The sequence below is a fragment of the Dryas octopetala genome, chromosome 3 (assembly GCF_963921425.1).
Source record: "Dryas octopetala chromosome 3, drDryOcto1.1, whole genome shotgun sequence".
Taxonomy (NCBI): domain Eukaryota; kingdom Viridiplantae; phylum Streptophyta; class Magnoliopsida; order Rosales; family Rosaceae; genus Dryas; species Dryas octopetala.
The window spans coordinates 18,517,115-18,540,531 of NC_141368.1; the positions used below are offsets into that span (position 1 = coordinate 18,517,115).

Sequence of the window (23,417 nt, forward strand, 5' to 3'; positions counted from 1 at the left end):
CCGAGTGCTCCAAGATTAAGGATGGGCTCATCATCACCATAGGAGTCATAAATTGGCTCCATGTCAAAATTAAATTTAGGCAAAATAGCCTCTTTTTTCTTGAGATCTTCTTCTTCCACCTTTTCTTGGCCAACCAAATGTTGCCCTCTTTATGAGAAAATTGAGCCTCTAACAATTCAATTTTTTTCTGGGCAGAGACACATTTTTCTTGTCCTACAAATGTGGGGTCATTGAAGTCAAGTGTTCGATTGTCATCATTGCCTGACTTAGAGATTGGCTTTATAGAAGATGTGACTTTTTCAACACCAATCTCTTTCTCCTTTAATTCTTCACAGCTTGCCAAAAGCTTCTCTCCAACCACTTCAATTTTTTCCTCTTTCTTTTTATGTTGGGGAGATGGTTAGCTAACTTCCTTTGGAGTAGGCAATAATTTTAAGAATAAGCGAATATTTTCACTAATTCGTCAAAAACTTTCAGCACACTCATCGATCGCCTTTATGACCTTTTCATTGAAAGCCCTCCTTCTTTCTTCTTGTAGCATACAAACAGCTTGCCTTCTAATCTCTTCAATTTTTCTAGAGTCCTCCACTGGTGGAGAATATTGACACTAGGGCTGATTAAAATTATCTTGCCCCCCTCATGTGTTAACATGGCTATTTAGGTGATACTAAGTTGAATAATCACGATTTTGGCCGTGGGTTTCGATTTGGGTAAATTGCCCCTCGGCCGTGCCGCCATCATCGTAGTAATCATCATCATATTGGTTGTCACTATAGCCGAAAGAATGATCCTCGGCCATGTATTTCTGCTCACAATGGTCATTCTGCCACCCATATGGGTCCTCATAGTCAACATAGTTATCATAACTATATTGGTTACCATCATCTACATAACCATATGGAAGAGCAAAACCATTATTTTGGCTGTGAGGTTCAACTTGGGTGTAGTACCCCTCGGCCATGTACCCATAATAATTGTCCACAAATTAGCCTCCATTGTAGATGAGAGGAACCTCTTCGGTCGTGTCGACACCCCCATAATAGTTATCATGACTATATTTTCTCCCATATGGGTTCATACCTCCAAATGGGTCCAAACAATGTAATGGGGGAGCCATAGCTATATAGTTCTTGTAGAGATACTGCCGTCGTTGGTCGTGGTAATACTCCAGCCATCGCCATCGGTTGCCTTTATTCATGTGTGTCCCCTATTTTAGTTGATCATACTCTTTGTCCCACCGGGCGTACCAATTATGTTACCCTAAAAAATCGTCACGGCCTAGATATGGAAAGCCGCGAATCAAGTAGAGTTTTTCGTCCTTTGGGTGCTTGTGGGCGTGCCACTATTATCGGTCGAGAAGCCGTAATAGAAAATATTAATGAAAATAAGATATTTCGCCGAAATAAATCTAACTTCTAACAAGACAATTGTGCGACAAGTAAAGGAACTAGAACTTGTCTAGGTTCGTTTCTTGCCTGTGAAAATTAAAGGATTTTAGTAGCATGAACAATTTAAGAAAAATCAAGAACGATGACAATTGACTGAAAACTGAAGAAAATAATAGAATTATTGGGAAATCAATACTAAGAAAGTGTTCTTAGCAGAGCTACAAAACAAGAGAAATTGACTAAAAGAAATTCTAAGAACTAATAAAACTGTTTGCTTGAAGAACTTGAGGAATTTGGTAGCAAGAGTTGCTTGATTTGTTGATTGTTGATCGTTGTATTGAGGTTGTGTGTAGAGAGCTTTTCCTTCTTAAAGAGATGTATTTATAAGAGTCTGATGACCTAGTGTCAAGTAGTCCTTGTGTGAGTAGAAATTGGCTTCCTTGGCCATCAAATCTTTGAATCCTTTCCTTATTGCACCATATCTCTCTTGATTTTCCTTCACGCCCAAGTAAACTGCACAATTAATATTTAATAAAATCCACCAAAATATCAATAAAATCCATAGAATAATTAATAATAATTATCCTAATTTCCTGCTATTTTTTCCACAAATACGTGCCAAATTTGGGTGTAAACAGCTTAAATTCTTAATTAGCAGGTGTTGTGTACATGATGTGTGTATTGGTTAGCAAGGGCCTCTAGGCCAGATGGCACCTCATATAGATAATATCCACATTAAGCACCTAGTGAATGTATAATTATTTAATTGATTAGTAAGTGACGAAAAAGATTATTGAAAGTAAACTATAGGTATAGGCTGGTTACTTCTCCTAGGTTGTTATACTGTTGTATTTAGTCAGTTTTGGTCTCCTAAAAGTCTGTGGTTTCTTTTATTTTACGCTTTCTTAAGTCAAGGAGCTAATTGAGGCTTTACTCTAGGAAAGAGGTGTGGTTAGTTATGTCTCTTATCCTATATAGTGTTCATTCTCTGTAAATTACTCACACAATCAACATACTAGAATATTGAATTTCATCTTTTTTTATCAAAGATATATATAGATCCAGGTATATACTGCACCAGTTAAGAAAATAGATTATGTACTTGTCTTGACAATTCTTGACTTTCAATTCAAGTACTGTATTATAAATTCAAGAATGATTTGTTTATTGTTTTAGAGTTCAATAATAAAACTCAAAGAAACAAAATAACCTTGAATCTGCAATATAAGAGTTTTTTTTTTTTTCATCTGAAGAAAGATTTCAAAAAGGCAAAAAGATTTCAAAAAAGCAAAACAACCAAGTACAAAGCAAGCTCAAGAGAATGCAGTCCCAGAGCCAAAGAAAAGAAGCGGTACATCAAGCTGAAAACATAAGGAAAAGAAGAGATGAAGGATTGCGCATAAGAGCAGCAGACGTAACCAAGAGGCGAGGCCAACGTTGATCTTACAGAAAATGCCAAGACCAAAAGCTACAAATGGGGCAAGGCGCGCACGCCGTCCCGAGAGAGCACATGAACAAGGAAAGATGACCCATACTTCATGTCACATATAAGACTTGGACAACTAAAATTTAAACAAAAATAACACCAAAATTAAAATAGAAATATGTATACTAACACTAGGATATCCCATCTACGGTTGGCTTGTCCCCTGCCCTCCTTGGGTAGTTGCTCCTCCTCCTCCTCCTTGAGTAGTTGCTCCTCCTCCCTGAGTAGTTGCTCCTCCTCCCTTTACGTTCATAGCTTTCATCTTGATTAATTCATGCACATAAGGAGACTTTCCACCTGTCGGCGGCGCCACTGGCAGCTTTTCCAAGGGTTCACGATAACCGAGATCATGAAATATTATCTTTTGAATATATCTCACAATACGCTTTTGAAAGCTGAACGGAAGTTTTTTCAACAACTCTGTGAATCTTCTGAGTCTGAAATCCTCCTCAGTCTCATCGGAGAGTTTCTCAATTATATGATCAATTTCAACTTCAACTTTAGCTTCACGCAAGAGTATTTGAAAGGGGTTTCTTGGATCATTGGCGCATCGCGCTTTGAACCAAATAATTGAAAAACCAAAGAAAAATTCAGCATAACGGGCCTGCTTGATTTCTTTTATCTCTTCTTCATCAGCAGATGTAGGCTGTATACCTTTTCGATCCAGCTTCTCAAATTCAGATTGGAAGAAACTTCGAGTGTAATGCTGCGATTTATAGAGCTTCATAAATCTTCTGAGTCTGAAATCCTCCTGACTTTCCTCGATGAGTTTCTCCACTATGGCATCCTTCATTGGCATCTTATCAACCATTTTGTCGAGCAGATATTGTTGATCATTGGAGCCTACTTGCCTGAACAAAAGAATGGACTTACAAAACTTTCTTTCACCAAAGAATTTTTCTTCAACTTCCTTGAATAAATGAACTCGAGTCGTTACCGAAACTTTATTAAATAGCTCTGTGAATGTTTGCTTTCTGATTTCTTCATCGCTAATTTCCTCTGTAAGTCCTCCGATTACAACACCTTCAACTTTATTATACAGTTTTTCGATCTTCTCTCGTTGCTCAGCGGCCGATAGAAGGCTGAATCCGAAAGCTGAGAGACGCGAGAATAATTCGGCAGCATCGGCAGAACCTTGTGGCTGAACGAGCCTCCCGTGCGGAAGCCGTTGTCGTTGATATTGCAGCATCCCTTCTGCACTGTGAAGGAAGCACACTTGGGTGTTAAAGACATGCACTTGCTCACATAGCTCTGTGAATAATCTGAGTCTCAAATCCTCGTCACTTTCATCTTCATATATTTTGCATCCAAGTCCATTGCGGAGTTGTTGAATCAGCAGTTTCTGACCTGCAGCGTTCTGTCCCTTGAACCAAATAATCGAGAAACCCAAGAAAAATTCAGCAAAACGGGACTGCCAATCAAAACTTCCATCATCACCATCACCATCACGGTCACCATTGTCTTTGATTTCCTGTATCACTTCATTATAATCTTTTCGTTTCCTCATATCTTGCCAGGCGAATGAAAGCACTCTATAAACATAGTTGGTGTAACCCCTAGACAGCTGCGTGAATCTTCTAAGTCTGAAGTCCTCCTCAGTTTCGCCGGGGATCTGGAGATTCTCATCAGCTGAAACATGACCGGTGATCTCTCCGATCATTCTTTGTTGAAGCTTGGCGTCTAGTTGCCGGAACCAACAAATTAACTCGCCAAATTGCCTTTCGTGCTTCAACTTCATTATAACTCTGGCCAGGAAAAGATTCTGCTCCGGGAAGGGAAGCTTCTTGAATAGCTCTGCAAATTTTCTGAGCTGAAATTTCTCCTCACTTTCATCAGAGAGTTGCTCCACCGTAACATTTTCAACCACCTTATTACAGATGTCTTCCGTCTCTTCTCGTTGATCGCTAGCGGATAGTCGGCTGAACCCGAAGATCGATAGATTTAAGAGCAGTTCAGCATCAGAACAGTTATTGGGCTCAGCCGCTGCTGGTTTCGGAAATGCAAACATTGCTAATCGGCGAGAAGCAGATTTTTTTTTTTTTTTTTCTCTTTTGATCTGAGCGTGAACTGTGAAGGAAGACTTACAGTCACTCTGGTTTGGTGTGGAAGGCAGTAGTTGTTACAACCCATTTAAATATTCCAAATACAAGGGCAAAGGCGAGGGTGATAAGGAAATTTCCTGCCCAGCTGATGAAACTTCCACGAAACCACTCGATTTTTTTTTTTTGTTTGCTAAGAAACTACCAGTGAAACTCACACTCTCTCACAGGGTATCACTTTTCCTTTTGGTCGAGTCTTCTCATCGGACCTGGATCTTCTACCAAGATTTTCTCTACCAGACCATACCAGCCTTTAAATCTCAATCGTTCAAAATTATTTAATGGCTTAGATCATGCCACATCACATGTGCTTAATGAATGGTTATTTTGCTTAGACCAAGACACAGTAAAAGGAGACCTTACCGTCTTCATCTGTTAAGACTGTTATGACTAATGGAAAAAGAAGTCTCCTTCTTTGATTAAAAAAACATACGATCTCTTTCTTCCAATTTTTTCACAGAGCACAGCCACAACCACATTAGCTCTTCCAAAAGTGGTGGATTTTGAAGCCACACGCCGTCGTTCGCCAACTCCGATCTCTGAGCACCTACCTCCGCTAGTTCCATTAGTATGGAAGATGCTCATCATCGACGCTCGACGCCGAGAAGATTCTGTACGCGCCGCTGAAAATGATCTAGAAAACTTTTATTTACTTTGAATGCTCCATAAAACAGAAAATTTTTATGTACTCTGAAAATCTTTTTATCTTTCCTTTTTTTTTTTTCTGGATATTTTCTTTTTAAGGTTTGATAATAAATAAGCTTTAAAAGAGTTGCATGATTTATTGGTTATCTAGCTGTATATCAGTGGTCTTTGTGGTCTTGGTTTAGTTTTTGCAGTGACGTACTTTTGCATCTGTTTGTTTACTAAGAAAATGGAGGAAAAAAAATTGATTCTAGTATGGTATTTTAGGATTTGGGGAAATTGGAGTCCGGCAGTGACGTTGCGGGTGCTCAGTAATCAGAAATTGGAGAACGGTGGCGTATGGCTTCAAAACCCACCATTTTGGAAGAGCTCATGTGACTGTGGCTGTGGCATGGCTGTGCAAAATTTGGATGGCACTTCTCTTTCTGTATAAAAATTTGGGGAAGAAGACTTTATTTTTTCCGTAACGGAAAGAGGCACAAAAGAAGACATAAGATAATATCTCTTTTTTGCTGGGGTTAAAGGTTTTTTGGTTTTTTTTAAAAAAAAGATGAGTGGCTGTGATTGTGCCACGTAGACAGGAACTAAGAAGTACCTCAGACCATGGTCTGAGGCAAGCATTGTCCGACTTAATAATGCAACCTTTTGTCCTTTATATAATTAGTAAATTTGTAGTTTTAGCTTACAAATTAAATAATTCTACTTTTTTGAAAAAAAAATTCAAATTTAATATTATATGTAATTAAGACAACATACACCCTTTTTTTTGGCCAGGAGACACCATACACCCTTAATCATGACTAAATGAGCTAATGGTGGAACAGCTGTAGAGCAGAGACCATTTTTTTTCTAATCGGACCATTTTTTTCTTTGGCCACCTAATCAGACCATTTTTTTTCTTTGGCCACGGCTAATCGGACCATTCTGAATTACCATAATTCTAATAGTAAGGACTAGGGCTGGTATTCTTTAACTGCCTATCGACTAAACCGACCATTCTGATTTACCATAAGTCTAATAGTAAGGACTAGGGCTGGTATTTTTGAACTGCCTATCGACTAAACCAACCGGCACCGATTTGGACAGGTTTGATTTTGTCCCAGCACCGTTCCTGCTCTTGATTGCTATCTGGGCTTGAAGCATTAGTTTTCTACTAGAAATTGTGCCTGCGCGATGCCGCGGGTGCTAAAAGGTTATAAAATGTTTAGAAGACCTATGAAATGTTCATTCAAGGCCTAATAAAATTTAATGGATGGATAATACTTTTACATATATATGAAAATCTAAATATGTATGTAAATATTGACATGAATGTTTGTTCACCAAGTTTAATTTACAAAATGTGCATTTATATATGGCATGTTTTATATGATGTTTTGTTTATTAAGATATTAATAATAAACCAAACAGCATTCAAAAAAAGATTATAATAGTTGGTGAGACAATTGTGTGTCATAGTAATCAAAAGATTTGCAAGTATTCAACTGCCCATTGTTAACAAAAGTTGTGGATAGGTGGTCGGAGGTGGCTTAACCGGTTTTGGGGGTTTCTTCTTGCATGTTGCTGGGCTGCTCTGCTCATTTGTTTTTGTATTTTGTGCCGGGGAATTCTTCTCTTCTTTGCTTTGTGGGACAGAGAGCCTCTGCTCTTGCTTGTTGCACTACTAGGAAATACCCCATTAGATATCACTAAAAATATATCGGTTTTAAAAAAATCGATATTGTCAAAGTTTTTTATATCAGTTGGATTTTTAGTTTTCTAAAAATGATGTCTAAACACATTTATATATCACCAAGTTTGCAAATTCGATATCTAAATTTTTGGGTAGAAATTAAAATTCTATGATAACCGATATCTAAACCATGAACTGATATTAATTGTTTCAGCTAAAAATCAAATATACAAATTTTTTTGACAACTTAAATGTTTTGACTTAATTTAGACCCGATACCCCCCCCCTCTCAAACACTCCCTCGATCTCACCCCGAGCTCTCTCTCTCTCTCTCTCTCACACCCGCAGCCCTCGCCGTTGTTGTGATTTTGCTTCAAATTCCCCCAGACCAGAATCCATGAGGTCTCTACCTCATCGATCCTGCTTCTCAAAAATTCCCAAAGGCTTGACAACTCTTCACTCGCAGACACATTCACTCAGACTCCATCAGACCAAACTCAGCTCCTTCTCTTTCACCCTCGCTCACTGAGACCAAACTCTCCTTTGATCTCTCTATCTCTATGTCTCTCTATTTTCTCTTCCTCCTAAACACGATTCACTCATCCAAAATTGTAAAACCCCCAAATTCTAGGGTTTCACTTTCTCTCACCGATGGAAGGGAACGACGAGACCTCGGAACCAATGATCGACGACGAGATCTATCACCCATCGTCCAACACCCACCGCCTAGTATCCATCGTCTAGCTTTTTGTGTAACACCCATCCAACTCCGACTCTGTTCTCCGAGAGCTCTCTCAGGTACTCTCTCTCGCTCTTGCTTTTTGTGTTTTTTATTCACCTTGTTTGCTTGCTATACTCTTCCTTCGGAAGCTTGATTTTCTCTATTATTTTTGGGAATTTTGGTTGAATTTAGACAAATTTTCTCTACTATTAGTTTCTGAAAAATTTTATTTATTTTTTGGTTGCAGGTGGTTTCGGCTCTCTCTTTCTCTGCTATCTTTCCCTTTCTGAGCTCTCACATGCTCTCTGTTATCTGAATGCATCATAGAAAAGGTATGGCATCAAGTATTTAACTTTAGCATATCATGTCAAAGATACGTTTATGTATCAGATCAGCTTGTTTAAATTTGGTTTGTGACTCCAGGGCTTGTCATCACTCAATGCAGAGCCATTGCTTATTGGAATTTCAGTTAGCTCTTTAGATAAAGCTTTTAGGGTTGTTGATATTGGTCCAGATGCTGATAATAAAGAGGAGGTATATGAGTACCTGTTTGGAATTATAAGTCTATTATTTCTTTTTATGAATGTAATGATTTTACTCATGTTCTCTCACTAGGCTCTCAAATTCCGCAAGTTCTAGGGGGAGAAGGCAGAGCTCAGGAGATTTAAAGATGGAAAAATTGCAGAAAGCACAGGTTAGGCATTTGTTTTGGCTTTTTTTTTTTACTTAATTGATCTTAGTTGTATTCAATATGATCTAACATTCATTAGTCTTGCTAAAAATTGGGTTAGTTGGCTTTTTCAATAACATGGCTATCGAGAATATTGCTGGTTTCAAATTTTTGCTTACCAACAAGCTCATGCGTCAGGAAGAGTAAGCCTAGCTGTTACTGCCTTAGTACCCCTCTGAGTTTCAATGCAATAAAACCTTTGCCCCCTCCCTTTCTTAAAAGATTCTATTTATATTGTTTCGGGTGCGTATATCTTTGGATTTTGTTGCATGAGATAAACTAATGATTATGTTCTGTGAACTTTAATCCTCTACTTTCAAGCTTTGAGTTTAAATATTTGACATAACCATGACATAAATATTCTTTTTTTTTTTTGCGGTTGAAATGCATATTTTATGTTTATTGTTTTATATCTTGTATTGATTGCTTGCCTTATAGATACTGGACTGGCAATGTAGTAGAACCTGTTCAGAATCTCATTACTGAAAAGTGAAAATAGCTTGGTAAATTTTACAATGCTATTTCATCTTAGTTACGTTGTAATACCTTTCACTGAAATGAAATTTGAGTGCATGACTATGCTTGGTTAGGGACGGGGCCTTGTTTAGGAGTGCAGGATAAAATCATGATGATAAAAAGGAACTGTATAACCTCTTGCAAGACATTTGAACTCAAGTTGTGTTAAATAAATGCTAAAGTTTTTCTTATATATTTTCACCTGAAAAAATATATCTTCTTGAATTTTTTACCATTTACATATAAAAATTTCGAAGATGTAATCATTGTCCTAGTAACCTACTAATTGCTATGGGTTCCAGAGACAACTTTTATGCTTGTGATATTCCCATACTTTAATATATTTTTGAGTAACTATGATGTTATGTTAACTCCAGTACATGCAGGTATTACCAGGCATTTGCAGCATTCGCTTGTTGTAACATGGTCTTGGCTGCTGCTGCTACTCTTTGAACCTACATTGCCCCTGCAGCAACAGGCTCTAGCATACCTGAGGTGAAAGCATATCTCAATGGTGTAGATGCTCATTCTATATTGGCTCCTAGTACCCTCTTTGTAAAGGTGAGTAACGGACTGAAAGCAGCTTTCTTTCTTTTTATCTAGCACTCAAACTATTACACAATTTTTCTGTTCGAAAGATGGGTAAAGATTCACGTGAATATTTTGCATTTAATTAAAATGTAAACAATAATACTAGAGTCACCAAATGATGTGATAAATAAAATGCCACTGTTATGCTTGTAAGAAATAAATGAGGTTCAAAGTAGGCCCAAATATGAACAAGAACCACTTCCACATTATTTGGGATTTGTTTTTAGTGTCTCAAGCATTACTCGTATGTAAAATATCCTTGGAAAGATATAGAACTCTTTAACTTCATTATAACAATATTTTTAGTAAAAGTACAAGGATTGTCTGCAACTGTGCCTCTGCAAGTAATTTCATCTCCCTCCCTCCCTCACTCTCTCTCTCTCTCTCTCTCTCACTGCAATTATTGTACTGATCTTTTTAGATAGGTAAAGCAGAAATGTATGGGAATTTTATGCACTTTGTATATATAATACATCTTTTTTTGGCTGAGGATGTACTGGTTTACATCTTTTTAAAAGAAAATAGAAATCTTAATTTATTTAACATCATTCTGTCCGAATTAATTATAAGGGTTCACCTTCACATCAAATTGATTCTTGGTATCTAGGTAATGAGTTTGCATTGAAATTGCTTAAAACTTACGTACCTTGTTGTGTGCGTTAGTGAATTAATAAGAAATCTCAAGATGCATGGCAGGTCATTAACATGGTTATGGACTGTAGTTGAATTGCATGCTCCATATATAGGTTCTTAAAATACAATTCCATAGGGTGGACTTTTGTTAGCTGCCTTCTTAGAAGTATGCATCAAGAAAATCCAGAATTTTGGTCTCATATTTTATATAATGTACCTATAGTTTATGGCCATCATATATTAGCCATCATATATTAGCAAGCACTGTATAATTAATTTCCTCACTGCTATTTCTCACTAGGAGTGAAATTTTTGCAACATTCTTTTTTGGTGGTTTCTTGAACTCTCTATTGCTAATTAAGTACTTCAAAGAGATGTTCTAATTTCACTTGTTACTAGCATAAATAGGGAGAGTGAACCAAAACATAGAAAGAGAGCTCAATGTAAAGCCATTAGTGTTTTTTATGGCTCTTGGAAAGTAAAGTTGTAAGTATTATAGGCATCCAAAAGATGGTTGCATAAAGTTGACAAGGAATTTGAAATTTGATTTTGTAATAATTATGCAATCCCAACTTGGCAGATATTTGGCTCTTTATTTGGAGTAGCCTAAAGTTTGATCTACATTTTGAGAGCACCTACGTTAATTGACTGATCATGTTAAGATTCACATAGTCTAATGTCCTGCTACATCCAGTTGATTTTTTCAAATTGTCACTATTAATTTCCCAGGTTAATGATGGTGGTTCTTTTGTGAAATATTACATGGTTAGTTGTCTTTATTGTATTTCTAAGTTCAATTTATTCAACAGATGTTTTAATCACCAAGAGTATATTTTGTAATGGTAATTTTTATTGTCTTTTTTTTTCCCTTTTTGTTCCAGTACCAAAATTCTGGATTTTGGGGTTGTTATTCGAACTGACTTTGCCTCCCTCTCTCACTGGAAATGATCAGATGTGTTCTCAGCTCAACCATCATTATTAAAAGTTATTAGGTTGGTTCTTCATTTTTTAAGAAAACAAACCTCTCTCATGCCTATATCCTCTGAAACTTGCAAACTAGAAAAAGAAATATAGGAAGCAGCTATGTGTACAATAGAGCATTTAATTTTAAATAGTACTTAGTGGCTGCTAGTTTGTCTGTGATTCAGTTCTCTTCTATTAATGACATACTCTGTCTGGTGATATTGATACACAATTTATGAAAACCATAATGTGAGAATAGTATATGTGATGGACCAATATTCTGATCTACTAGGAGTAAAGTTTGTTATGAATAATCTTTTTTATTTTTCTAACGTTTCCCATTTTGCATCAGTGTACTAGGTGAAGCAAATTTCTTAGGAAGTGTTGCTTCTGTTAAGGGGGTAAAGGGATTCAATACTATGTTTCTTACTACCCTACTACTCCATTTAGTTATTCTTTAATAATATACTCTGCTGTAAAACAGTGTAAAAGAAAAACTTTAGATTGGTAAAGCATAATAGTTCTTATTTTGGTTACTGAGTGTGATTTTTTTTTTTTTGGTAGTTTTCTCATAGCAACATGCAAAAAGGCATTCCTTTTTTATTTCTGGTGTTCATATGAGATTAACTCGATTTCACTTTGACATTAACTCGTTAGTAGAGACTTGTTAGGGAGTTATATTTTTCTGTAATATTCTCAGATTGGGGAGAATCAGTGTTATAGGGGTGAGGAGTTTATGATTAAGGGACTGTGGTATGGCCATACAAATGCCCATACAAATGCACACACCGACCAAGTAACACATGTACTCTAACACACACATTTATGTTTGCAATTAAGTACTGTTGGGTTGGACTTGGTATCCTATGGTTGTTGTAAATGTGCTCTTTCAGAATCAAAGATAAAAAGTGCAGCATATGATTATATTTAGACCAATCTTGTATTATGTTCTTAATTAGTTGGTTGTAATTGTCTGTTGTTGTGTGAAAAGGTCAAGCCTTTTGATTTTCATGGAAACTACACAATCTGTCTACACTGCACAATTTTGACCTTCTGTCACATTTATGACATTTTGTAATGTTTCACAAGGCTTTTCACATTTCGGAGTGGTTACACAATATCTTTTGGTGGCTGATCATGCACTTGTCTTTAATGTTTTCAGTGGGGTCTAAGACGAAGAACAAGTGGACTGGTTACACCCAAGCTCAGATTGATAAAGTCCGAGTTGAATGGAGAGACTATGTCACCGAGAATTATTTTTAGACATGTTGGTATGCTTTCTTGACGTACATTTTATGGATATGGTATTATAGTGCTGCCATTCCAATCTTTTGTAAAGGAAAAGGCATAATTTAGAACTAGTTAGTGTGCAGATTTTAGAACTAGCTAGCTAGCTAGTGTGCATAATTTAGAACCAGCCTTGTCTTATATTTTGTGCAAATTTTAGAAGTTGTTTAGGGGGTTATATATGGATTAGGGTTATCCCAACTTGTAGAGGGATTTGTAATTCATTTTTGTTAACTTGAATATGGGTTGAAATTGGATGTTGGAAATGTATGAGAATGTTGGATGAAATTTATGGAAGGATTTAAATTGCACAAACTGGATGTTGCATGGCAGGAAAACTGATGTCTAACAAACAACCCATTTTATTTTATTTTTTTTAATTCAAAAACATTTACAATATCAGTTAAACACTGATATCTAATATGTATTAAATCTGATATTTATATAGGTATATATATCGAAATAACAAATAACACCGATATATAATGTTATTTATTTCACATTCTAACTCAAACATGATGTTTAAGAGACTTATAATATCTAAAACAACGAACAAACAGATATCTAATGTGTACATATATATCGGTTTTAGTTACAAATTCAATATGTTAAAAATATTATATATCGCTTTGATAAAAAAAGTGATGTAACAACCTACCAAATATAGCTTTTGATGAGTTTATAATATCGAAAAATAGAACCAAACCGATATTTAATATACCTTTTAATGTCAGTTCTTGAAAAAATAATGATATTGAAAGTATATTACATATCGGAATCCGTTCATTTAGATAGCGGAAACTTGAAAATTCGATATATATTATTTATTAATAATATCGGATATTTAACAAATAGGATGTCTAATTTGATATAGACATCGGCCCAAAACTGATATTGAAAATAGGGTACATTAGATATCACGTCTGCCCTTATCGGTCGCAAACCTAATAGACATCAGTGTTCCACTGATATCTAATGGGGTATTTCCTAGTAGTGTTGCCTTATGTAAGGGGCTTTTCTTGTGCTTGGCTGCAAATTTGAAAAATGTGACTTGTTAGTGTAAATAAATGATTACATTTGAGATCATGTAATTTAAAAATAATGTGCAGTAAAGAAAACTTGAATGTAAGAACTTTTTTTGATTAAAATTGATAATGTGCAAGAAAAAACTTGAAAAATTTGATGCACCAATTTAATCCATTTATTCAGAAGGGAGATTTGTAACCAATTTAAAGCAGCTCTATCATAAGAATGAACTTCATTTTAGGATTTGATACCAATGCATGCATGGAAAGAAAGCCTCGGAAAAAAGGCAAATTTTTAACCGATGTATAATAATCTATAGCAAGCCTATAAAATGTGCAAATGTGCAGCAAGCGTATAAAATGTACAGGAAGTCTATAAAATGTCCATTGAAATAACAGTCATTAAATCTGTCACAGAGACTGTCATCTTTGCCAACACAAAGCAACAAAATTAACACAGTTAAATTCATATGCATTAGGTGGGGGGAAACAAAAGTAAAAAATGACCACACCTAAAATCATAAAACTACCAGAAAAAACGAACTCACAGACTGCCTTGTAGCTCAATACACACAAAGGAAAAAAAGGACATCAACCAAAGGAAAACAAAAGTTGACATTTATCAACCAAAGCTTTACCTAGAAGGGTATTATATATATTAAATAGGCAAACCCAAAAACTTTTCAAGAAAGGTGACTTGTAGAGCAAAATTCTACATGCAGGTAGCTTCCACTCAGCTTCCATTAGTCATTTAGTCCTACGAATTAAATAGGCAAAAAGAGAGAGAATATTCCTGGTAACAGAGTTTCTAAATGGGTAATTAACTGACATCTTGGTCTCTTCACCTGTTTACAGCAAAATGACAATCACCCTTGGAAGCAAACAACATTAATTAATCTGGACTTAAATGAATTTTTGGAAAAGGTAAACATGTTCATCAATTTCAAAACCACTTGATTTTGGCAAAACTTAATAAAATCCAATGAATTTGTATAGACATCATAAAACTATACGTTGTAAACATGTAAAACGATATTCAACAAATTTCTACAAAAAAAAAAAAAAGAATATTATGTGAATGCTGACCTGTCAGAAAGAAAATAAGAAACATTATACGTAAGGCATGTATTAAACTTATTGTAAAGGTTAAATATTGAAAAAAACACATGTTTAATTATTAATGGGGGAAGTAAGAAATTGTCCACTTTTACACATAGATGAGAGGCCACTGTGGAGACATGATCTGTATTAAAAAATTATCAGTTATTAAAGAGATGTTTAATTATTTCATTGGGTTGACACCAGCCGCCTCCAAAAATGACCACACCTAAATTCATAAAGCGACCATAAAAACGAACTCACAGGCTGCCTTCTAACTCAATACACACAAAGGAAAAAACGACACCAACCAAAGGAAAACAAAAGTTGACAAAGAAATTTATCAACCTTACAAAACCTTTTTGGGGAGAAAAAAAATAAAGATATGCATTAGGTGGAGGGAAACAAAAGTAAACAATGACCACACCTAAATTCATAATGCCACCACAAAAAACGAACTCACAGGCTGCCTTGTAGCTCAATACACACAAATGAAAAACAACACCAACCAAAGGAAAACAAAGTTGAGATAGAAATTTGTCAACCCTACAAAACCTTTTTGGGGAGAAAAAGAAATAAAGAAAACCTAACATAATTAAAACCCCTTCTAAATTTTGGTTCTTTCAAAAAGCCAATATTAGACCAAATTTACATATGTGAATTAACAAATTATCAACTATTAATTTGTTAGCGGAGCTGGTCAGCAGCCCACTTGAGCAATTTGCCATTCTCCCATTGATTCCTATGAATATAGGAAACTTGTATTTCTCATTCACAAATCCTTCTTTGTTTATGCTGCTAACTCTCAGTTTGGTCCTACTCTAGGAAAGAGGCGTGGCTAGTTATGTCTCTTATCCTACATAGTGTTCATTCTCTGTAAATGACTCACACAATCAACATACTAGAATATTGAATTTCATCTTTTTTTATCAAAGATATATATAGATCCAGGTATATACTGCACCAGTTAAGAAAATAGATTATGTACTTGTCTTGACAATTCTTGACTTTCAATTCAAGTACTATATTATAAATTTAAGAATGATTTGTTTATTGTTTTAGAGTTCAATAATAAAACTCAAAGAAACAAAATAACCCTTGAATCTGTAATATAAGATTTTTTTTTTTTTTATTTTTTTTTTTCATCTAAAGAAAGATTTCAAAAAAGCAAAACAACCAAGTACAAAGCAAGCTCAAGAGAATGCAGTCCCAGAGCCAAAGAAAAGAAGCGGTACATCAAGCTGAAAACATAAGGAAAAGAAGAGATGAAGGATTGCGCATAAGAGCAGCAGACGTAACCAAGAGGCGAGGCCAACGTTGATCTTACAGAAAATGCCAAGACCAAAAGCTACAAATGGGGCAAGGCACGCCGTCCCGAGAGAGCACATGAACAAGGAAAGATGACCCATACTTCATGTCACATATAAGACTTGGACAACTAAAATTTAAACAAAAATAACACCAAAATTAAAATAGAAATATGTATATACTAACACTAGGATATCCCATCTACGGTTGGCTTGTCCCCTGCCCTCCTTGGGTAGTTGCTCCTCCTCCTCCCTGAGTAGTTGCTCCTCCTCCCTTTACGTTCATAGCTTTCATCTTGATTAATTCATGCACATAAGGAGACTTTCCATAACGGGCCCAACTAATCCCACTAATTATAATGGCAAGTGATTGAAATAAAAAAACACAGGGATAAAAATGTCTATTACAATGAAGAGTACTATTCCTAAGCTACAGTAAACCGATTTTTCAATTTTTGTATAGAACAATACTTGGGTCACCCCTTGGGGGTACCTCAAGGTCACCTCACTCCCTCAAATTCTGATTTCGGAAATCCAGACGCGCATAATCAGAACCGTTCACTTTTTAGATAACATATTAAAGATCATCTTTGCAAAAAATCAAATCAATCGAAAATCGTTTAATTATATAACTGTTGTTAATTAAATAAAAAAATACATGGTTTTTAATTAAAGAGTGATTTTTTTACCAAACTGTTGATTTTTTTTATTTAATCGACAACAGTTATATAACCAAACGATTTCCGATTGAATTAATTTTTTATAGAGAAGATCTATAATAGGTGATCTAAAAAGTGAACGGTTTCGATTATGCGCCGGCATTCCCGAAATCAGAATTTGAGAGGGTGGGGTGACCTTGAGGTATCCCTAAGGGGTGACCCAAGTATTGTTCTTTTGTATATAGGTAATTTCAAAGTGAAGCTGATTTGTTTGTTTTGTTGAGGGGATGAGTGTGAATTTAGGTGGATTTGAGATTGGCGATAAAAATTAATGTGGATAGGCTAGCTCCTCTAATACCAAGGAATTTAAGCTTAATCCCAAAATCAATACCCAATAGGAGAAATAGTCCAAAATCTTTATAAACCACATTTCACATTCTCACATTTAGGTGAAACTTTAATATGAGATTTGGAATTTTCAGATCTCATCTTCAAATTTAATTTTGAATTTAACAAATCTCATCATTTAGTTTACAAACAACACACTTTAGCAAGATGAATTTAGTTTACAAATATATGTCTAATATTTGTACCAAAAGAAAAAGGAAAATACTTGGGTCTTCAGTTTTGAGGATATTCTCATCCTTAGTAACATGTGTAATTTTTTTAAATAAGTTTATCTCATAATTTAGTAATTGTTATTATTTTTTCAAGATATTGACACATACTATAAGATTATTGATACTGAAAATGAGAATGTCCTCAATTTTGAAGACCTAAGTATTTCAAAAAAACAAAATGTATATATATATGTGTGTGTGTGTGTCATATTTCTAGCATGAAAAGGCTTTTGTCAAAAGTTATGAGCTTTTTTTTTTTTTTTTTTTTTCTGTTACACATAAGTTGTGAGTTCACAATATTATCAAACTACAACAGTAATCTCAAGCAAAAGAAATTAAAAAAAAAAAAACGAGACTTAGAGTCCAGTCTATTTTATGAGTCTTTCTTAGATTAAGACATGTAGTGATTTAGTTTTTTTAATTAAGTCCTTTTATTTTTCTTCTTTGACGACTTTATCTCGGAGTTAAAATCTAACATATAATCTCTACAAAGCTCACTCTAAGGGAAAATACCCTTCAAATCAGAAAAAAAAACTTTATAAGGAATTAAAAAATTTTCTTATAAATTAAAATAACTTTATTATAAATTAAAAAAAATTTATAAATTTTAAAACACCTTCAATCTTTATTTAAAAATTATATTTTTAAAAAATTTAAGTCTAATTATCTTTTAAAAAAATTACAAAGTAATGTAAAAGCTATAAATTCTATAATAGGCTTCGACAGCACAATAGTGATTCTTTGTCCGAAATGTAGTACAAAACAAGTTTGCCATAAATCTGTCAATTCACGTGGTGCTTTTTATTACTCGTCAACTCAATTCACGTGGAGAAATAATTGGACATCATCACTATTGTCTTTATAGTACACTTTATTAGGAGTAATGCTATTCATATCTCTACCAATTGCTTTATAGGACAATGCTTGTTCTATATACACCCAATTTATAAAAAAATGCTTGTTCACCGGTGTAGCTCAGAATTAAAATTGTTTATTTTTTAGATTATTTATTAAAAATTATTTTTATAAAAAATTAATTCAATCAAAAATTGTTTGGTTATATAACTATTATCAAATAAATAGAATAACTCTTATAAAATTAAATAGCAAAGAGCTTGTGTTTTCTCCATAATCTCCATTTGTAACCAGTTTTTTATTTACGAAAATAACAATAAAAAATTAAATGATAATAGTTTTAATTCACTTAAAACACATTATACATATTTAACCAATAAACAAAATAAAAACCATATATATTAATCAATTACATTCACAAAATAATCAATTAAAAATCTAATTAATCAATTACTAATCATTTATGCATATATATTAAGAGTGATGCTATTAGCACGCTCTTTTTTTTCTTTTTCCACATCTTTACCAACTTATTTTGTGAAATTACTTAATTGATACAAAGATAAATTATTTAATTGACACAAAGAGAAATTATCTTAAAGGACAACTCACATCATTTAAAAAAAATAATAATAATAATCTCCTTACACATCACAAACCCAACACTCCTAAACCACAACTACACACCCCACCATCAACCTCACCTCCAATCACAACTAAAACACACCCCACCCGTGACTTCACCTCCATCCCAAAATTGCTGACACCCACCTCCCGCCATCAACCCTGCCTTCATTGCCGCCCATGCATCCTCTCTCCGCCATAGCCATTGGAAGTTGGAGGCATGCCCTAACCTAAAATTTTTGGATTTGAATGTAAATCTAATGCTTTCTTATCTAATTTCAATTGGTTAATCAATCATAATACCTTTTTCGTCTGTTTACGATGATTTGGAGTGAGGTTTTTTAGAGTGTAAGAGTGAATTTTTTGGTTATTCATTTTCGGATGCGCATGTTGTTCGATACTGGTCTACTGAACATTTCGATTTCCTTCAGTAGTAAGCTGTCAAACCTTTCAGTTTCGTTCGATAGTAAGCTACCAAACGAAATTGAAAAGTTCGACAGCTTAGTACCGAACGAAACCGAAATGTTCGGTAGACCAGTGCCGAACGACCTGCGAAACCCTATAACTCAAACTCAAAATTTCAATCTTGAAACCCAGAAAACCACGATCATTCATAATTTTTACCACCGTTGCCTAACTTCTACATCTCTGATTGAGTTAATTTTTTGCATGAATGATCTTTGAGTGGGGAACTAAAAATTGAACGGTTCAAATCGTTAAGGAACACCATCGCATCGTATGCTTATAAAACATATATAACAAAAACTCCAAACCCCAAACCCCAAACACTCACCAAACCCCAAAGTCCAAACCCCAAAACAATGACGTTGACAAGAACGGTGGTGGTGACGTTGTAGTACGTGAATTTTTATATGAAATCTATTATATAAATTGTAAAACATATAGGTTTATATAAGAAATACTTATATATAGCGATATAGGTTTATATATATGAAACATTTCCTTATTAAACCAATATAGGTTTATACTTTATATATGAAACATTTCCTTAAACTAATTAATAACCAATATAGGTTTGTATAACTAAAAACTTAATATTTAATAACCCTAATTAAACTAATTTATATATGTTTTAGTTTGTTTAATTATTGACCCAAAAAAAAGAAGTTTGTTTAATTAAATTTTTAATACCCAAAAATAAAAAAATGGAAATATGCTATTTTGGGATCGAACAGAGCTCAAAAGACACGCGGGCAGCGCCTTAACCACTAGATTGCCATGTCTATTTTAAGTTATTCTACCGGTAGATATATTTATACATATATTAGATAATTAATATTAAATACATTAGGTTTAAGTTGTTCAACCCTTCTCTTCGTGAACTCCTCATTTCAGCTGCCTCTCTCTCTCTCTCTCCTCCCTCTCTCCCTCCCTCTTCTCTCTCTCTCTTCAAGCTTGTTCTGGGTTGAATTGATGAATGAGTTTTGTTTTAGTGATGCTTCTACTTATATGTTGTTTCGGATTTCAATCTCAAAACTAGGGCTAAAAAACGATTTTGCTTCATATCTCTTCTTCAAACTCAGAAGATAGAGCAGCTAGAGCCTAGAGTAGATCGAAGGCAAGGTCTGGGATTTGCGAGCATCCTGATGGTAGATTATAATCAATCTCTGTACTTAATTTATATATGGTTGATTACTTGATTATGCAGTGAAAGCATCTTCTCCCTTCTCTATCTCTTATCTCTCGTCTGTCATCTATCACTCTTTCATCTCTCGATCTCACTCTCTCATGATCTCATCTCTGAAATTTGGGATTGTTTGTGTAATTGTTTCAATTGAGTGAGGGTTGTGATTAATTGGGTTTTTCTATTTTGAGGTGTTCGGGTTTTGATTAATGGGGTTTCTCTCTTAATTTGTGTATCAGATATTGCTCCCTCTCTCGAGTTGTATCAGATATGTTTGGGTTCAAAAGCCTTTGATGGACAATTGTTACCAATATTCCGAAAATTCCGAAAAATGCCGAATTCCAAAGTATCCGAAACATGCTGAATTCCGAAAAAATTAATTCGGTAATCGGCATCCAAATTGACTTACCAAAAATTTCAGAAATCGAATCGGTAAGACCATTTACCGATTCGTTCCAACCAATGGGCAGGCCTACTTGAATCTGTAATATAAGAGTTTTTTTTTTTTTTTTTTCATCTGAAGAGAGTAAGATTTCAAAAAAGCAAAACAACCAAGTACAAAGCAAGCTCAAGAGAATACAGTCCCAGAGCAAAGGAAAAGAAGCGGTACATCAAGCTAAAAACATAAGGAAAAGAAGAGATGAAGGATTGCGCATAAGAGCAGCAGACGTAACCAAGAGGCGAGGCCAACGTTGATCTTACAGAAAATGCCAACACCAGAAGCTACAAATGGGGCAAGGCACGCCGTCCCGAGAAAGCACATGAACAAGGAAAGATCACCCATACTTCATGTCACGTATAAGACTTGGACAACTAAATTGGTCAAAAAAAAAAGACTTGGAAAACTAAATTGGTCAAAAAAAAAAAGACTTGGACAACTAAAATTTAAACAAAAATAACACCAAAATTAAAATAGAAATATGTATACTAACACTAGGATATCCCATCTACGGTTGGCTTGTCCCCTGCCCTCCTTGGGTAGTTGCTCCTCCTCCCTTTAAGTTTATAGCTTTCATCTTGATGAATTCATGCACATAAGGATAAGGAGGCGGCGAAGCCGCCTTCGCCTCCGGTTCCTTCGCCAATATCTTTTGTTCGTGTTCACGATAACCGAGATCATGAAATATTATCTTTTGAATATATCTCACAATACGCTCTTGAGAGCTGAACTGAAGTTTTTTAAACAACTCTGTGAATCTTCTGAGTCTGAAATCCTCCTCAGTCTCATCGGAGAGTTTCTCAATTATATGATCAATTTCAACTTCAACTTCAGCTTCACGCAAGAGTATTTGAATGGGGTTTCTTGGATCATTGGCGCATCGCGCTTTGAACCAAATAATTGACAAACCAAAGAAAAATTCAGCATAACGGGCCTGCTTGATTTCTTTTATCTCTTCTTCATCAGCAGATGTAGGCTGTATACCTTTCCGATCCAGCTTCTCAAATTCAGATTGGAAGTAATGCCAAGTGTAATGCTGCGATTTATAGAGCTTCATAAATCTTCTGAGTCTGAAATCCTCCTGACTTTCCTCGATGAGTTTCTCCACTATGGCATCCTTCATTGGCATCATATCAACCGTTTTGTCAACCGTTTTGTCGAGCAGATATTGTTGATCATTGGAGCCTAATTGCCTGAACAAGAGAATGGACTCACAAAACTGTCTTTCACGAAAGAATTTTTCTTCAACTTCCTTGAATAAATAAATTCGAGTCGGTACCGAAGCTTTATTAAATAGCTCTGTGAATGTTTGCTTTCTGAATTCTTCATCGCTAATTTCCTCTATAAGTCCTCCGATTACAACACCTTTAACTTTACTATACAGATTTTCGATCTTCTCTCCTTGCTCAGCGGCCGATAGAAGGCTGAATCCGAAAGCTGAGAGACGCGAGAATAATTCGGCAGCACCGGCAGAACCTTGTGGCTGAACGAGCCTCCCGTGCGGAAGCCATTTTCGTTGATGTTGCAGCCTCTCTTCTGCACTGTGAAGTAATTGCACTTGGGTGTTAAAGACATGCACTTGCTCACATAGCTCTGTGAATAATCTGAGTCTCAAATCCTCGTCACTTTCATCTTCATATATTTCGCATCCAAGTTCATCGCGGAGTTGTTGAATCAGCAGTTTCTGACCTGCAGCGCTCTGTCCCTTGAACCAAATAATCGAGAAACCCAAGAAAAATTCAGCAAAACGGGACTGCCAATCAAAACTTCCATCATCACCATCACCATCACGGTCACCATTGTCTTTGATTTCCTGTATCACTTCATTATAACCTTTTCGTTTCCTTTTTGGCCTCATATCAAGCTCTGTATAAACATAGTTGGTGTAACCCCTAGACAGCTGCGTGAATCTTCTAAGTCTGAAATCCTCCTCAGTTTCGCCGGGGATCTGGAGATTCTCATCAGCTGAAACATGACCGGTGATCTCTCCGATCATTCTTTGTTGAAGCTTGGCGTCTAGTTGCCGGAACCAACAAATTAATTCGCCAAATTGCCTTTCGTGCTTCAACTTCATTATAACTCTGGCCGGGAAAAGATTCTGCTCCGGGAAGGGAAGCTTCTTGAATAGCTCTGCAAATTTTCTGAGCTGAAATTTCTCCTCACTTTCATCAGAGAGTTGCTCCACCGTAACATTTTCAACCACCTTATTACAGATGTCTTCCGTCTCTTCTCGTTGATCGCTAGCGGATAGTCGGCTGAACCCGAAGATCGATAGATTTAAGAGCAGTTCAGCATCAGAACAGTTATTGGGCTCAGCCGCTGCTGGTTTCGGAAATGCAAACATTGCTAATCGGCGAGAAGCTGATTTTTTTTTTTTTTTTCTCTTTTGATCTGAGCGTGAACTGTGAAGGAAG

The 23,417-nt window shown here is 35.4% G+C and overlaps 2 protein-coding genes and 1 long non-coding RNA gene across 5 annotated transcripts; 1 reads left to right on the forward strand and 2 right to left on the reverse strand.

The window, feature by feature from the left end:
* Window positions 1–1,537: 1,537 nt before the first annotated feature.
* LOC147291549 (uncharacterized) lies at window positions 1,538–23,417 on the reverse strand. Of its 3 annotated transcripts, none has more exons than XR_015121383.1 (2): window positions 3,005–3,151; window positions 1,538–1,901 (listed from the first exon to the last, which is right to left on the reverse strand). XR_015121383.1 is itself a non-coding variant. In XM_086238332.1 (2 exons), the coding sequence occupies exon 1, from the start codon at window positions 23,345–23,347 to the stop codon at window positions 21,512–21,514; it is 1,836 nt and encodes a 611-aa protein (XP_086094458.1). In that variant the 5' UTR covers window positions 23,348–23,417; the 3' UTR covers window positions 1,538–1,901; window positions 21,497–21,511. The 3 variants fall into 3 exon arrangements, 1 of the variants encoding a protein (XP_086094458.1); XM_086238332.1 differs by lacking the exon at window positions 3,005–3,151 and adding an exon at window positions 21,497–23,417; XR_015121382.1 differs by lacking the exons at window positions 1,538–1,901; window positions 3,005–3,151 and adding exons at window positions 21,099–21,388; window positions 21,422–23,417.
* LOC147291550 (uncharacterized) lies at window positions 3,161–4,977 on the reverse strand (the record flags this gene model as incomplete). The annotated part of the gene is made up of 1 exon (XM_086235973.1): window positions 3,161–4,977. A coding segment is annotated over exon 1 (1,722 nt), but the record flags the coding sequence as incomplete, so codon positions are not given.
* On the forward strand, window positions 8,003–8,676 carry LOC147291551 (uncharacterized). The gene is made up of 3 exons (XR_015121019.1): window positions 8,003–8,088; window positions 8,259–8,343; window positions 8,627–8,676. It is a non-coding gene; the product is annotated as an uncharacterized LOC147291551 (long non-coding RNA).